Source organism: Amblyraja radiata, chromosome 3 (genome assembly GCF_010909765.2).
Source record: "Amblyraja radiata isolate CabotCenter1 chromosome 3, sAmbRad1.1.pri, whole genome shotgun sequence".
NCBI classification, from domain to species: Eukaryota; Metazoa; Chordata; class Chondrichthyes; order Rajiformes; family Rajidae; genus Amblyraja; species Amblyraja radiata.
The window spans coordinates 11,687,033-11,704,697 of record NC_045958.1 but is presented as its reverse complement, the minus strand read 5'-3'; the positions used below and the strand labels follow the sequence as shown (position 1 = coordinate 11,704,697).

The 17,665-nt window shown below is 43.4% G+C and overlaps 1 protein-coding gene across 2 annotated transcripts in view; it reads left to right on the top strand.

The window, feature by feature from the left end:
• The window catches only part of mctp1 (multiple C2 and transmembrane domain containing 1), a 408,806-nt gene that overhangs the window by 130,792 nt on the left and 260,349 nt on the right, over positions 1-17,665 (top strand). For both annotated transcript variants that reach the window (XM_033017292.1, XM_033017293.1), the window contains one exon: positions 16,666-16,745. In XM_033017292.1, the coding sequence (XP_032873183.1) occupies positions 16,666-16,745 (80 nt within the window). The remainder of the gene's footprint in view (positions 1-16,665; positions 16,746-17,665) is intronic.

Here is a 17,665-nt window from a genome sequence, read left to right as displayed (position 1 = left end):
CTTAGAAATATATCACTTTCTTTCCTGTTGCAGAGTCTAAATATTGTAACACCCTATCCAACAACATCGTGGGAGTAGTTTTTCCAGAACCGCTGTTGTAATACAAGATGTTGGACAGCATTGCATTATCAAGTACAATGAAAGATGGGAGAATAAAATCTAGGCTTGAAATGAATTAAAACTGTAAAAATACTAGATTACTGTCCTTAACTAGGGACTAACTCAGCGGGACATAGAAACATAGAAAATAGGTGCAGGAGTAGGCCATGCGGCCCTTCGAGCCTGCACCACCATTCAATATGATCATGGCTGATCATCCAACTCAGTATCCTGTACCTGCTTTCTCTCCATACCCCCTGATCCCTTTAGCCACAAGGGCCACATCTAACTCCCTCTTAAATATAGCCAATGAACTGGCCTCAACTACATTCTGTGGCAGAGAATTCTAGAGATTCACCACTCTCTGTGTAAAAAATGTTTTTCTCATCTCAGTGCTAAAAGATTTCCCCTTCATCGTTAAACTGTGACCCCTTGTTCTGGACTTCCCCAACATCGGGAACAATCTTCCTGCATCTAGCCTGTCCAGCTCCTTAAGAATGTTGTAAGTTTCTATAAGATCCCCCCTCAATCTTCTAAATTCTAGCGAGTACAAGCCGACTCGCGAGGGACAGGCAGCATCTCTAGAGAGAAGGAATGGGTGATGTTTCGGGTCGAGACCCTTCTTCCCACTAGGGTCTGCTTGGTTGTATACTACGTGGCAGCATTTTGAAAATATAAAAAATAACAAACACAATTTGCTTTTATTTTTACAGGGTTAGATTTTCAGTTCTTTATACAAAGCAAGGTTAAATTGATTCATGTTATGGCTCATGAACAAGTTTTCAAATTTGGAAAGTGTAGGAAATACTGTAATAAATATGATTATCATCTTCAGTAAGCAACAAAGAAGATTTAGAAAGGGGAGAGTCTGAAGAAGGGTCCCAAAATGTAATCAGTTTCCCTCCACGGATGCTGCCTGACCTGTTGAGTTCCTCCCGCAGCTTTTTGACTTGATGAGAATATTCATGGGGTTTGAGCTCCACCTGCTGACTTGCCCGATTATTACATTTTATTTCTGATACAAGAACAGATTTTGCAGAATATTTAAGAGGGAGTTAGATGTGGCCCTTGTGGCTAAAGGGATCAGGGGGTATGGAGAGAAGGCAGGTACAGGATACTGAGTTGGATGATCAGCCATGATCATATTGAACGGCGGTGCAAGCGCGAAGGGCGGAATGGCCTACTCCTGCACCTATTTTCTATGTATCTATGTATCTATGATGTCCTTCTAGAAAGTTATCCAAAATTCTAGCAATCTTTTTGAAATTCACTTTCGTATTATTGGGAGCTGTAAGGTAATAGTTCGATCAGATCTCTGGTGTTCAGCAACAGTAGATTCATCACCCTGGTTGATCACATTTTCAGAATAGTTTATTATTATTTACACCAGAATGCAATGAAGTTCCTTGTTGCCATGAGGGTCAGGGGTAAACAGTATCCGTACAGTAATGATAAAAGCAACAATAAATACAGTGACAGATGCAAAACAGCAGAATGGTACAACATTGTAGTACATTATTCAAGATTATAGACACCAGGCAAGATTGAGAGCGACACCTGCTTTGATCTCTGGCCCTTGTTCCAACTATCTGCCTATTAAAACCAGGCCCTCACCTGTGTCCTCCTATAACCTGCCACACTTTGTTCTGCCTCTCCTCTCTCCCAGCTTTCTCCACCCCCCCCCCCCCCCCCTTCCATCCTCCCACAATCAGTCTGAAGAAGAGTCCAGACCCAAAACATGACCTATCCATGTTCTTCAGAGATGCTGTCTGACCAGCTGTGGTACTCCTTCACTTTGTGCCCTTTTGTGTAAGCCATCTTCTGCAGTCCCTTGTTTCTTCATCTTTTCCAAAGCTTGAATGGCATAAGTTGCTGTGATGTCAACTGAGCAGGGGTAATAAAGGTTAATGTTTGGTTAAGAAGTAAATAATGGGCCTGTCCCACTTACCCGACTTTTTCGGCGACTGCCGGCACCCGTCATAGGTCATTGCAGATCGCCAAAAACTTTCAACATGTTGAAAATCCAGCTGCGACCAGAACAAGGTACGACTCTTTGGGTGACTACTCATGACCATACAGGCTTCACCCCGTGACATGTCGCCGGGGTGTCGCCTGTATGGTCTTGAGTTGTCTCCTCAGTCGCCCAAAGAGTCGTAGCGTCTTTCTGGTCGCCGCTGGATTTTCAACGTTGAAAATGTTCGGCAACTTGCAACGACCTATGACGGGTACCGACACGCGCCGTAAAAGTCGCGTAAGTGGGACAGGCCCATAAGAGGAGACAATTGAAAGTACCAAAGAGGAGAGAGATAAAATGCCACAACATTATACCATAGCTATGGTGGATTATCTGAAATTGTTCAATTCAACAATGATTGCTGAGGACCAGGTAAATTGCCAGGTCAAAACATAAGATTTTGTTAAACTCTCACCAGTATCTAATAGATTAACAGCAACCATCACACAAAGCAAAATTCATTTTCTATAGAGACTTAGAAAATAGGTGCAGGAGTAGGACATTCGGCCCTTCGAGCCTGCACCGCCATTCAATATGATCATGGCTGATCATCCAACTCAGTATCCTGTACCTGCCTTCTCTCCATACCCCCTGATCCCTTTAGCCACAAGGGCCACATCTAACTCCCTCTTAAATATAGCCAATGAACTGGCCTCAACTACATTCTGTGGCAGATAATTCCAGAGGTTCACCACTCTCTGTGTGAAAAATGTTTTTCTCATCTCAGTTCTAAAATATTTCCCCTTTATCCTTAAACTGTGACCCCTTGTTCAACCCCTTAAGAATTTTGTAAGTTTCTATAAGATCCCCCCTCAATCTTCTAAATTCTAGCGAGTACAAGCCGAGTCTATCCAGTCTTTCTTCATATGAAAGTCCTGACATCCCAGGAATCAATCTGGTGAACCTTCCCTGTACTCCCTCTATGGCAAGAATGTCCTTCCTCCGATTAGGAGACCAAAACTGTACGCAATACTCCAGGTGTGGTCTCACCAAGACCCTGTACAACTGCTGTAGAACCTCCCTGCTCCTATACTCAAATCCTTTTGCTATGAATGCTAACATACCATTCGCTTTCTTCACTGCGTGCTGCACCTGCATGCCTACTTTCAATGACTGGTGTACCATGACACCCAGGTCTCGCTGCATCTCCCCTTTTCCTAATCGGCCACCATTCAGGTAATAGTCTACTTTCCTGTTTTTGCCACCAAAGTGGATAACCTCACATTTACCCACATTATACTGCATCTGCCATGCATTTGCCCACTCACCCAGCCTATCCAAGTCATCTTGCAGCCTCCCAGCATCCTCCTCACAGCTAACACTGCCCCCCAGCTTTGTGTCATCCGCAAACTTGGAGATGTTGCATTCAATTCCCTCGTCCAAATCATTAATATATATTGTAAATAGCTGGGGTCCCAGCACTGAGCCTTGCGGTACCCCACTAGTCACTGCCTGCCATTCTGAAAAGGACCCGTTTACTCCTACTCTTAGCTTCCTGTCTGCCAGCCAGTCCTCTATCCACATCAATACTGAACCCCCAATACCGTGTACCGTAACCCCCAATTCGGTCCTATGAGCCAGCACCGCCATTCAATATGATCATGACTGATCATCCAAAATCAGTACCACGTTCCTGCTTTCTCCCCATGCCCCTTGATTCTGTTATCAGACCAACAAAATGAACTCTATCACGTGTGATATCATCCATGTGATCAGGATTGGGGAAGGGGTGTGTAGGAAGGAACTGCAGTTGCTGATGAGAAACAACGGGCTGTTTCCGAGCAATTACCTGAGAGAAATAAAACCATGGATATGCAATGGAAGACATTTAAAAACTGCATGGATGAACTACAAAAATTGTTCATCCCAGTTTGGCAAAAGAATAAATCAGGGAAGGTAGTGCATCCGTGGATAACAAGGGAAATCAGGGATAGTATCAAAGCGAAGGATGATGCGTACAAATTAGCCAGAAAAAGCAGCATACCGGAGGACTGGGAGAAATTCAGAGACCAGCAGAGGAGGACAAAGGGCTTAATTAGGAAAGGAAAAATAGATTATGAAAGAAAACTGGCAGGGAACATAAAAACTGACTGCAAAAGTTTTTATAGATATGTGAAAAGAAAGAGATTAGTTAAAACAAATGTAGGTCCCTTGCAGTCAGAAACGGGTGAGTTGATCATGGGGAACAACGATATGGCGGACCAATTGAATAACTACTTTGGTTCCGTCTTCACTAAGGAAGACATAAATAATCTGCCGGAAATAGCAGGGGACCGCGGGTCAAAGGAGTTGGAGGAATTGAGTGAAATCCAGGTTAGCCGGGAAGTGGTGTTGGGTAAATTAAATGGATTAAAGGCCGATAAATCCCCAGGGCCAGATAGGCTGCATCCCAGAGTACTTAAGGAAGTAGCTCCAGAAATAGTGGATGCATTAGTAATAATCTTTCAAAACTCTTTAGATTCTGGAGTAGTTCCTGAGGATTGGCGGGTAGCAAACGTAACCCCACTTTTTAAGAAGGGAGGGAGAGAGAAAACGGGGAATTACAGACCAGTTAGTCTAACATCGGTAGTGGGGAAACTGCTAGAGTCAGTTATTAAAGATGGGATAGCAGCACATTTGGAAAGTGGTGAAATAATTGGACAAAGTCAGCATGGATTTACAAAAGGTAAATCATGTCTGACGAATCTTATAGAATTTTTCGAGGATGTAACTAGTAGCGTGGATAGGGGAGAACCAGTGGATGTGGTGTATCTGGACTTCCAGAAGGCTTTCGACAAGGTCCCACATAAGAGATTAGTTTACAAACTTAAAGCACATGGCATTGGGGGTTCAGTGTTGATGTGGATAGAGAACTGGCTGGCAAACAGGAAGCAAAGAGTAGGAGTAAACGGGTCCTTTTCACAATGGCAGGCAGTGACTAGTGGGGTACCGCAAGGCTCAGTGCTGGGACCCCAGCTATTTACAATATATATTAATGATCTGGATGAGGGAATTGAAGGCAATATCTCCAAGTTTGCGGATGACACTAAGCTGGGGGGCAGTGTTAGCTGTGAGGAGGATGCTAGGAGACTGCAAGGTGACTTGGATAGGCTGGGTGAGTGGGCAAATGTTTGGCAGATGCAGTATAATGTGGATAAATGTGAGGTTATCCATTTTGGTGGCAAAAACAGGAAAGCAGACTATTATCTAAATGGTGGCCGACTAGGAAAAGGGGAGATGCAGCGAGACCTGGGTGTCATGGTACACCAGTCATTGAAAGTGGGCATGCAGGTGCAGCAGGCAGTGAAGAAAGCGAATGGTATGTTAGCTTTCATAGCAAAGGGATTTGAGTATAGGAGCAGGGAGGTTCTACTGCAGTTGTACAGGGTCTTGGTGAGACCACATCTGGAGTATTGCGTACAGTTTTGGTCTCCAAATCTGAGGAAGGACATTATTGCCATAGAGGGAGTGCAGAGAAGGTTCACCAGACTGATTCCTGGGATGTCAGGACTGTCTTATGAAGAAAGACTGGATAGACTTGGTTTATACTCTCTAGAATTTAGGAGATTGAGAGGGGATCTTATAGAAACTTACAAAATTCTTAAGGGGTTGGACAGGCTAGATGCAGGAAGATTGCTCCCGATGTTGGGGAAGTCCAGGACAAGGGGTCACAGCTTAAGGATAAGGGGGAAATCCTTTAAAACCGAGATGAGAAGAACTTTTTTCACACAGAGAGTGGTGAATCTCTGGAACTCCCTGCCACAGAGGGTAGTCGAGGCCAGTTCATTGGCTATATTTAAGAGGGAGTTAGATGTGGCCCTTGTGGCTAAGGGGATCAGAGGGTATGGAGAGAAGGCAGGTACGGGATACTGAGTTGGATGATCAGCCATGATCATATTGAATGGCGGTGCAGGCTCGAAGGGCCGAATGGCCTACTCCTGCACCTAATTTCTATGTTTCTATGTTTCTATGTTTCAAATATAGTGGATAGAATAGGTAGGAATGAGGCAGGGAGTGAGGCGTGACTGTTGGATTGAATTGCATTTATTTTAATGCGAGAGGCCTGAGGAGGTAAGGAGGATGAACTCAAGGCATGGAAATACATGTGCGACTGGGTCGTTGTAACAGTTTTGGAAACCTGGCTGAGAGAGGGACTGGATTGTAGCTGAATGTTTGTTCCAGAGTACAGGAGATACAGGAAATATAGGGGGGGGGGGGGGGGGGGGGGGGGGGGTGGGGGGGGGGGGGGGGGGGAAGGGATAAAGGAGAAGGGGTAGTTGCGTTATTGATTGAGGAGAATATCATGACAATAGATCCGATTTGATACTACTGATGCTTCAACCCCTGGGGCAATATGGGTGGAGCTGAGAAATATAAAGGGGATAGTCACCTTGTTGAGAGAGTACCATAAATATAAATATCTGCATAAATATGCCTGGAGTTTGCAAGCAGTTGAAAGACTGATAAGTTTGTTATAGCAGGGAATTTAACCCTGCTTCGGAAAGGCATCGATCGCTAGTCGGCGACGACTCCGAGCTGTATCTCTCAAAGAAGTACATGTGAAAAATTTCTCACGGACCATAAAAATGCGGGACCTTTCAGTAAAGTCCCTTTTAAAGATTATAGTTATTTTCTTGAATCTCATTAACATAACTCATGAATAAGTTGATGTCCATATACGGATGCAAATCTTTATTTTTTAAATTCAACCCCACAGAAGACAATTTTTACTCACCTTCTGTCCCCTCTGTCCAGCTTCCGGGTTCACCTTTCGCAGGAGTTCCCACGGTAACCGCAAGAGTCAATACGGATATCGTACTGGCCACTACGTGCATATAATGTTGCAATGTTCAACCACAAGTGTACAAGTCACTCTTGGAGAAATTCAAGCTTGTTTGAATTTTCTCCCGAGTCACCAAGTTACACGAGTACCTGCCGTTAGCGCCACGGTGGTCCAGGGTGGTCAACGAATGCCGTACGGTTATCGCAAGAGGTTCCCACGATGTTCAACTCTGGTTAACTCTTGCGTCAAGTCGCCCCGTGAGAAAGCGCTATTATAGTGTCAAGAGCTTAGACAGGGAGGAATTTGTCAAATGTGTTGAGGAAAGTCTCCCTAGGCAATACGTGGAGGGTGCTACTCTTCGGAAATTGGATAGGGCAGTGACTGAAGTGTCATGCGCTAACCTTTTAGGACCAGTGACCATTGTTGTATTTGGTTTTAAATAGTTATCGACAAGAACATGGCAGGCCCACAAGTTAAAATTCTGAATTGGAGCAAGACCAACTTTAGTATTAGACTTGCTCAAGTTGATTGGAGTAGGTTGTTTGCAGGTAAAGGAACGTCAGGAAAGTGGGATGCTTTTAAAAGTGTGATGACAAAAGTTCAGGGCATGCATGTCCCTGTCAGATATCCACCCTATAGCCGTGTGCTTCAAACTACACACTGCATTCCCTGTGATCTCATCCATTGATCTTAATTTTTGAAGTTGAACTAATCTAAATAAATCCCTTGGGAAAAATACTCGGAAATATACCTCTCAGTTTCTGTCTCTCTGCAAGTTTCTTTCCTCTCTCCCACCATAATATTTCTCAAACCATAACCCTAATTTTATGTAGGAAGGAACTGCAGATGCTGGTTTAAACCGAAGATAGACACAAAATGCTGGAGTAACTCAACGGGACAGGCAGCATCTTCAGTCTGAAGAAGGGTCGCGACCCCAAACGTCACCTGTTCCTTCTCTCCCGAGATACTGCCTGTCCCTCTGAGTTATTCCAGCATTTTGTGTCTATCTTCACCCTAATGTTAAGTCTTTCGGATGTTCGGATCATTGCCTCAGGAAATAACTTCTTAAGCATAGGGCTTGAACACAAAGCATATTATTATCTTGCAGAAATACTGAAATGTATTAAACGTATTAATCTTCAAACTATTAATTCCAGCTAAGTGAATCTTTTACGTTGGCAGTCAGAAAAAAGTCTGCATTGGCTGAAGGCACAAAGGTAGGCAGGGATCTGACCAATCTCTAATCAGGCTATTCAAGTGTCACAAGCAGTAGAATTCACATTAATTTAAATCCCTGACTGTTAGATGGCAACAGAACCCGATAATTCCAAATCAGTTATACCCTCAGCTCAGCTGGTGAGTATCAATCCTCTTGGTTCATAAACCCACCGTTTTGTATGTTAAGAACCTGTAGGCCAACTCTGTGCCTTTCTATGTTTCTCAAACATAGATTAATTGCAATTAAATCTTTAACTAGCATAACCATGGTCATCTCAGTGTGCCATGCTTAAGCTAGTTAAAGAATTTACTTTTAATTGCAATCAATCTATGTTTGAGAACCTTAGAAAGGCCCGCTCCTTGCGCAAAATGATTCCTCAACTGTAAAATGTCATTATCTTGAGGCACTGCCACACTAATCTCTCATGGTTGGAAGGACTTTGTGAAGTCAACATTGCCCATAATTAGCAAAAACACACTCAAGGTTCTAATTGATTATGGGTACGTCAATGTGAACCAGCGTTTAAAATGTAGATCAAATAAAATTCAGGCAAGGATTAACCCATTAGTCTTAGGTAGGGACATTTAGATTGCGCATGTGAGAGTTTATGGCCCAGATGGCTGATATGGATTTAAGGAAGTGGGCAGGGATGGCTGGATATGGAGCTCTTCAGAGTATTGTAAAATGTTATCCAAGCAAGCCCAGCCAAAAAGTTTAAAGTTCACAGGGTGGAGTGCAATGAGGTGAAGGATGAGTAACAGTAGGAAGTGAGATGGTGGAAGTTAGGATTAAAATAAAGGAGTTTTGGATGAGTAGAAGCTTATGGAGTATGAAAGATGGAAGGATGGCCATGAGAGCAAAGGAATATTTGATTCTAAAGGTAGATGTTATGGGTGCAATTATCCACAGCCAGAGTAAGCTGATGCAGGGTCGCAGACTGTCATAGAAACATAGAAACGTAGAAAATAGGTGCAGGAGTAGGCCATTCGGCCCTTCGAGCCTGCACCGCCATTCAATATGATCATGGCTGATCATCCAACTCAGTATCCTGTACCTGCCTTCTCTCCATACCCCCTGATCCCTTTAGCCACAAGAGCCACATCTAACTCCCTCTTAAATATAGCCAATGAACTGGCTTCAACTACCTTCTGTGGTAGAGAATTCCAGAGATTCACCACTCTCTGTGTGAAAAATGTTTTTCTCACAGAGAGTGGTGAATCTCTGGAATTCTCTGCCACATTTCTGTCAATGTTAGGATGGATGTTGTCTGTCTTTGTGCTGGATGGGATATATTATGTGAAGTTGAGTTCAAGTTTAAAAATGCCACGATTTTGTGGGAAATGACACTATCAAGTGGTATTTGAAAATATGTCATCAGTGCACATCGAATTTGAAACTGAAAGTGTCTGGTAAAGATTTTCAGAAATATGTGATTCAACCTGTAAATGATAGTAATCATGTCTACTCTAGGGATACAATGATTTTCATGTACTATATAACACTGAAATAAATAACAGTGCTAAGCATTGAATTTCTACAATACAATACAATATTTATTGTCATTTGAGCCTCAGTGAGGCTCAAACGAAATTCCGTTTCCACAGCCATACAAACAAAGACAATTTCCTACAGACATACACACAATTTAATTCACACAAACATCCATCACAGTGAACCCACAGTGATGGAAGGCAAAGTCTTTTCTCTCCCCTGTTCTCCATGTTTCTCCCGATGTCCAAGCCCCAGGCGGGCGATGCTAAGTCCCACGGCCATTTTAGGCCGTGCCGGGCGATTTACGGCCCCGCTCCCGGTCTAAAAGTCACAGGTGGGCGCTGTAATGTCCCACGGCCACGACCAGGAGAAGTTGCGGGAGCTCCAGGAAGCGGTCTCTCCCCCCGGACCCGCGAGCTCCCGATGTCCCAGTCCACCGGACCTGCGGCTGCGTTGCTGGAGCCTCTGAGCCCCAGTAGTCGAGTCGCAGAAGCGAGTCACCGCCGCTCCCCACGCTCCGAGGCCGGCCAGCCCCACGATGGTGAGTAGTCCGCAGCTCCGCAGTCTCCCGAGCCCCCGGTTTGTTCAGGCTGGAGGCCGCTCCACGGTGCTAGGCCCCAACGACAACGGAGACCCGACAGGGAAAAAGTCGGGTCTCCTGGACAGGGAAGAGATTTTAAACGGTTCCCCCCCCCCCCCCCCGCCCCCCACATATACACATTTAAAACCAGTATTAAAAAAACACCAACACTCCATTTAACTAGACACAAAATAAAAAAAAAACAGGCAGGCTGTAGGGGCCGCTGCAACGGGTGAGTCGCGCCACCACTAGGGTTTTAGGGTTGTCTATTTATTTTGAGATGGATTTTTCTCATTGAGTATAATCATTGATTCTAGCTCATGTTCCTCCCAAACCTATATCAATTTTGATAACCTCATTTGTTTATTAATTGGCGGCCCAATAGTCTACAGATGTTGGAAACTAGAGCAGAAAACCAACTACTGTAGGAACTCAGTGGGTCAAGCAACAACTGTGGAGGGAAATAGACTGTTGACATTTTTGGTCAAGACCCATCATCAGTTTTATCTTTTCACCCATAATGTGGGCAAATGGGATTCATCTTTTCTCCAGGATGGAAAAAAAATCACAGACTAGAAGGGCATAGCTTTAAGGTGATAGGGGTAAAGTTTAAAGGAGTTGTGGAGTGCAATTTTTTTATTTTACACAGAGGGTGGTGAGTGCCTGGAATGCGCTGCCTGGGGTGGTTGAGGCAGATACAATAGTGGGATTTAAGATACTTTTGTATAGGCACGTGGATACACAGGAAATGAGGGATATGGATTATTGGCAATGCAGTAGCAAATTAAAAATCAAGTCTGCAATTTATCCCATCAGATAAAGCATAAAAAGAAGTTTAATTTGACACCTAATTCACTTTCATAACATTAAAAAAGTTATGGACATTTTCATACTCGGAAATTAGCATCTTGTTCCCTATTGCTTTTCCATTGACTTAACACAAAAGCTGTGATCAAGAACAGTCAAAAGCCCATAACTTTATTAAGAATTAAGAGAACTGAAAGTAATTTTCAGTTATTATAGATTGAAGCATTCTGAAACAAATATGAAACAATCTTACTTGGATGACCTGAAATTAAAGCATATAATTAATTAGTTACCCAATTGTAGTTAATTCCAAAATTCAATTACTAGATCTAAACATCTATCCATTTCTTAAGAAAAGATTTACATTTTTTAATAGCCTAAATGTCCAAATAACATTCACACAAGAATTCACAATATAACATGATTTTAAAATCTCATTGTCATAAATTTATAGGCCAAATGGAAGGAATTTAGTGTTTAATTGTTGTAAATTAATGGCCATTTAAATCATCTTGCGAGTGGGATTTTGTGGAACGCGCTGGTTTGGAACGTTGCGGTTGCAATGAATTTGAAGCCCATGTCGGCATGAAAAATACTGCCGGTTCGGATGGGCTCCAAGTCACCTTCTCGCAACTTAAAATTTTGATTAAAGGCATCTTAAGTACTTTTTAATGTAAAAATAAACAGCCTACCTTGCCTTGTCCCCTGCGTGAGATCCGTCCCGTTGTCGGCGTTCACGGCTTTAGAAGATGATTTTTAATTTACTCTAACAATTAAATTATCCAGCGCTAATTTTAATAAACTTAATAAAACGGCAGTCGAAGCGATTTTTCTTTAGCAACTAAACAGCCTAACAGAGATCGATTTGAATAGGCTGCAGAAAAATCGCATTTTAAACCCGCCCCCCTCTCAAAGGCGCCAAAGTCGCGCACACGGGCAGTGGCAGAACTGCAGCGCCGCTGAAGGTAAGTTTTGTAACATACCTAAATGCAGATAAGAGTTGGTCTTGACATGATGTTTGGCATAGACATTATAGGCTGAAGGGCCTATTCTTTTGCTGTAGTGTTCCTAGTTCAGTCCAGATGAAGGGTCTCTTCCCAAAATATTGAATCCAATTCAGTCCATTGATGCCGCCTGACTTGCTGAGTTTCTCCAGCAGTTTGTTTTTTGCTCATTTATTAATTGCTGAGTGGAAATTATAGCTAGTCCCCTAACCTGGAAGTGTTTTAATTAATTTTACTTTCAAATTTCACTTTAAGATGAATTTAAGAATATTAACTGATAACATCTGATGAATACAGATGAAAATAAATATATTTCAAACCAATTCAATGTTACAGAAAATTAGCATTTAAAATATGCAAATTTATTTTCCAATTAATCCATGAATATAAAGCAGGACAGTAAAAGCTCTTTAGGTATGTGAAGGGGAAAAACATAGTTAAGATCAAAGTTGGACTCTTGAAGACTGAAAAAGGTGAATTTATTATGGGGAACAAGGAAATGGCAGATGAGTTGAATAGGTACTTTGCATCTGTCTTCACTAAGGAGGGCACAAACAATGTTCCTGATATAGTAGTGGCCAGAGGATCTGGGGTGACAGAGGAACTGAAGGAAATCCACATTAGGCAGGAAATGGTGTTGGAGAGACTGATGGGACTGAAGGCTGATAAATCCCCAGGGCCTGATGGTCACTTAACTCCAGGGTACTTAAGGAAGTGGTTCTAGAAATCGTGGATGCATTGATGATAATTTTCCAATGTTCTATAGACTCAGGATCAGTTCCTGTGGATTGGAGGGTAGCTAATGTTATCCAACTTTTTAAGAAAGGCGGGAGAGAGAAAACAGGGATTTATAGACCAGTTAGCCTGACATCGGTGGTGGAGATGCTGGAGTCAATTATAAAAGATGAGATAGCCGCACATTTGGATAGCAGTAACAGGATCGGTCCGAGTCAGCATGGATTTACGAAGGGGAAATCATGCTTGACTAATCTTCTGGAATTTTTTGAAGATGTAACTAGGAAAATGGACAAGGGAGAGCCAGTGGATGTAGTGTACCTGGACTTTCAGAAAACATTTGATAAGGTTCCACATAGGAGATTAGTGGGCAAAATTAGGGCACATGGAATTGGGGGTAGAGTGCTGACATGGATAGAGAAGTGGTTGGCAGACAGGAAACAAAGAGTAGGGATTAACGGGTCCCTTTCAGAATGGCAGGCAGTGACTGGTGGGGTACCGCAAGGCTCGATGCTGGGACCGCAGCTATTTGCAATAAACATCAATGATTTGGATGAAGGGATTCAAAGTAACATTAGCAAATTTGCAGATGACACAAAGCTGGGTGGCAGTGTGAACTGTGAGGAGGATGCTATGAGAATGCAGGATGACTTGGATAGGTTGGGGGAGTGGGCAGATGCATGGCAGATGAAGTTCAATGCAGATAAATGTGAGGTTATCCACTTTGGTAGCAAAAGCAGGAAGGCAGATTAGTATCTAAATTGTGTCATGTTGGGAAAAGGGGAAGTACAATGGGATCTGGGGGTCCTTGTACATCAGTCTATGAAAGTAAGCATGCAGGTACAACAGGCAGTGAAGAAAGCGAATGGCATGTTGGCCTTTATAACAAGAGGAATTGAATATAGGAGCAAAGAGCAAAGAGGTCCTTCTGTAGTTGTACAGAGCCCTAGTGAGACCACACCTGGAGTATTGTGTGCAGTTTTGGTCCCTTAATTTGAGGAAGGACATTCTTGCTATTGAGGGAGTGCAGCGTAGGTTTACAAGGTTAATTCCCGGGATGGCGGGACTGTCATATGCTGAGAGAATGGAGCAGCTAGGCTTGTACACTCTGGAGTTTAGAAGGCTGAGAGGGGATCTCATTGAAACATACAAGATTGTCGTGGGCTTGGACACGCTAGAGGCAGGAAACATGTTCCCGATGTTGGGGGAGTCCAGAACCAGGGGCCACAGTTTAAGAATAAGGAGTAAGCCATTTAGAACGGAGACAAGGAAACACTTTTTCTCACAGAGAGTGGTGAGTCTGTGGAATTCTCTGCCTCAGAGGGCGGTGGTGGCAGGTTCTCTGGATGCTTTCAAGAGACAGCTAGATAGAGCTCTTAAAAATAGCGGAGTCAGGGGATATGGGGAGCAGGCAGGAACGGGGTACTGATTGGGGATGATCAGCCATGATCACATTGAATGGTGGTGCTGGCTCGAAGGGCCGAATGGCCTACTCATGCACCTATTGTCTATTGTCTATTATCAGGGCATGTGGGAGTAGATGTTTTTAGTGAATTAAAATAATTTTACTTGGATTTTTGATCTTTCTCAAAGTATAGTGTAACCAAATTGGAGTAATAGAGTGATACAGTGTGGAAACAGGCCCTTCGGCCCAACTCGCCCACACCAGCCAACATTGTCCCAGTTACACTAGTCCCACTTGCCTGCGCTTGGTTCACATCCCTCCAAACCTGTCTTATCCATGTACCTGATTAACTGTTTCTTAAACGATGGGATAGTCCCAGCCTCAACTACCTCCCCTGGCAGTTTGTTCCATACACCCACCACCCTTTATGTGAAAAAGTTACCCCTCGGATTCCTATTAAATCTTTTCCCCTTCACCTTGAACCTATGTCCTCTGGTCCTTGATTCCCCTACTCTGGGCAAAAGACTCTCATGATTCTGTACACTTCTATAAGATCTCCCATCATCCTCCTGCACTCCATGGAATAGAGACCAAGCCTATTCAACCTCTCCCTCTAGTCCTGGCAACATTCTTGTAAATCTTTTCCGAACCCGTTCAAGCTTGACAATATCTTTCCTATAACATGGTGCCCAGAACTGAACACAATATTCTAAATGTGATCTCATCAACATCTTATACAAATACAACATGACCTCCCAACTTCTATACTCAATACTGTGACTAATGAAGGCTAAAGTGCTAAAGACCTTTTTGACCACCTTATCTACCTGCGACTCGACCTTCAATGAACCATGCACCTGTACTCCTACATCCCTCTGCTCTACAACACTATCCAGAGGCCTACCATATACTGTGTAGGTCCTGCCCTTGTTCGATGTCCCAAAATGCAACACCTCACACTTTTCTGTATTAAATTCCATCAGCCATTCCTCAGCCCACCTGGCCAATTGATCCAGATCCTGCTACAATCTTTCACAACCATCTTCACTATCTGCAGAACCACTCACTTTTGTATCATCAGCAAACTTGCTAATATTGCCCTGTATGTTCTCATCCAAATCATTGATGTAGATGACAAACTGTAACGGGCCCAACACCGAACCCTGAGGCACACCACTAGTCACAGGCCTCCAGTCCGAGAAGCAACCTTCCACCATTACCCTCTGCTTCCTTCCATGGAGCCTATTTGCCATCCATTCACCTATCTCTCCTTGGACCAATGTGATCTACCCTTCCAGAGCAGCCTACCATGCGGAACCTTGTCGAATACCTTACTGGAGTCCATGTACATGACATCTACAGCTCTGCCCTCATCAACTTTTTGGTCACGTCTTCAAAAAAATCTATCAGATTTGTGAGACACGACCTCCCACGTACAAAACCACGCTGACTATCCCTAATCGGCCCTTCCCCATCCAAATGCATGTACAACCTATCCCTCAGAATACACTCCAGTATCTTACCAACTACAGATGTTAAGCTCACCGGCCTATAGTTCCCAGCATTTTCCCTGCAGCCCTTCTTGAAAAGAGGCACAACATTTGCCACCCTCCAGTCTACCGGCACCTCTCCTATATTTCAGGACGACTCATAAATCTCAACCAGGGCTCCCGAAATTTCCTCTCTGGTTTCCCGCAATTTCCTTGGATATATCTGATCAGGCCCTGGAGATTTGTCTACCTTCAAACACGATAGCACCTTCAGTACTTCGACGGTAACCCTGACTGCTCTCAAGACACTTCCACTGACTGCTCCAATTTCCATCGTCCTCCTGTCTTTCTCCTCGGTAAATACAGAGGAGAAATACTCATTTAGTACCTTGACAATCTCCTGTGGCTCCACACAGAGGTGACCACTTTGATTCCTGAGAGATCCCACTCTCTTTCTGGTTGTCCTTTTCCCCCTTATGTATTTATAAAATATTTTGGTATTGTCCTTAATTATACCCGCCAGAGCTGTCTCCTGGCCCATTTTTGTCCTTCTGACGTCCTTTTTTAGTTTACTCCTTAGTTCCCGAAACTCCTCCAGGGATGCACTTGATCCCAGCTGCCTATACCTGTCCCATGCATCCTTCTTGTTTTAGACTAATGACTCAATTTCCCTCGTCAGCCAAGCTTCCTTAAATTTGCTTGCATTGCAATTCGTTCTAAAGGGATGTACACATCCTGAGCTTTCTTCAGTACACCTTTAAAAACATCCCACTTGGACGATGTTCCTTTCCCCTCAAATAACCTGCTCCAGTCAACTTGAGCAAGACCTTCTCTCATACCCATTGGTAGAAATGACCCGTTTTGTGATCTGGTTTTCAAAGCTAGTGCAATAAATCATGGAAATCACCATGCATTTAAAACTCCATGAACCTGCTGATATTGTTCGAATGACAACAAAAAATGAAGTTGGCTTAAGTAAGTTGATGTTCCAGCCATAATGTTTACATTTTTGATAGCTATTTTTTATTACTGCTTTTAATTTTAGTTTCTTTCATCTAGGTGTTTGATTATGACTTCGGGTTACACGATGACTTCATGGGTTCAGCCTATCTGGAACTAACCAACTTGGAATTAAAGAGGTAACTGACATTAAAGCCAATTTATGCTTCTTTTATAGTAATCTATTCATGTAGGCAATCAGCATTCAAGCTCAAGTTCCATTTATTGTCACATGCACCAATTGGTACATGAGATTTGAGTTACCATACAACCATACAAATAAAAGAACACAATACACAATAGGATTTAGCATAAATATCCCCCACAGTGGAATCAACGTTTCCCATCGTGAGGGAAGGCAATAAAGTTCAGTCATCTTCCTCTTTGTTCACCTGTGTTCGTGGCCTTAGAGCCCTCCGCTGCTACGGGCAGGCCCTCTCGCTGGGATGATTGGAGCTCCGGCGTTGGAACGGAAGAACATTTTCAGCAACTTGGAGTTTCTGAATCGGCCACTTCTTACTGGAGACCGCGGCTCCCAAAGTCCCATTCAATATGGGGGAATAAACTATAACACAGTTGAATCATTCTCAGAGGCAGTAATTTTTAGGAATTGTGAAGCTGAACCAAATCGGTCGCTCAGTGGTAGAGTTGCTGCCTTACAGCACTTGCAGCACCGGAGACACGGGTTCGATCCCGACTACGGGTTCTGTCTGTACGGATTTTGTACGTTCTCCCCGTAACTTCAGAGATTTTCGGTTTCCTCCCACACTCCAAAGACATACAGGTATATAGGTTAATTGGGTGGGTAAAAAATGTCCTAGTGAGTGTAGGATAGTGTTAATGTGCGGGGATTGCTGGTCAGTGTGGACCCGGTGGGCCAAAGGCCTGTTTCCGCGCTGTATCTCTAAACTAAACTTAACTAACACAATCCTGGTTGATGCACTGTCTAATGCATAAAGAATCTGAAATTGTGTAACTCCCTTACTGAATTTCAGCAATGGTTCAATGACCAAATTGTTATTTGCCTGCTGCAAACCAACTAATTAGAGTGCCTAACCAA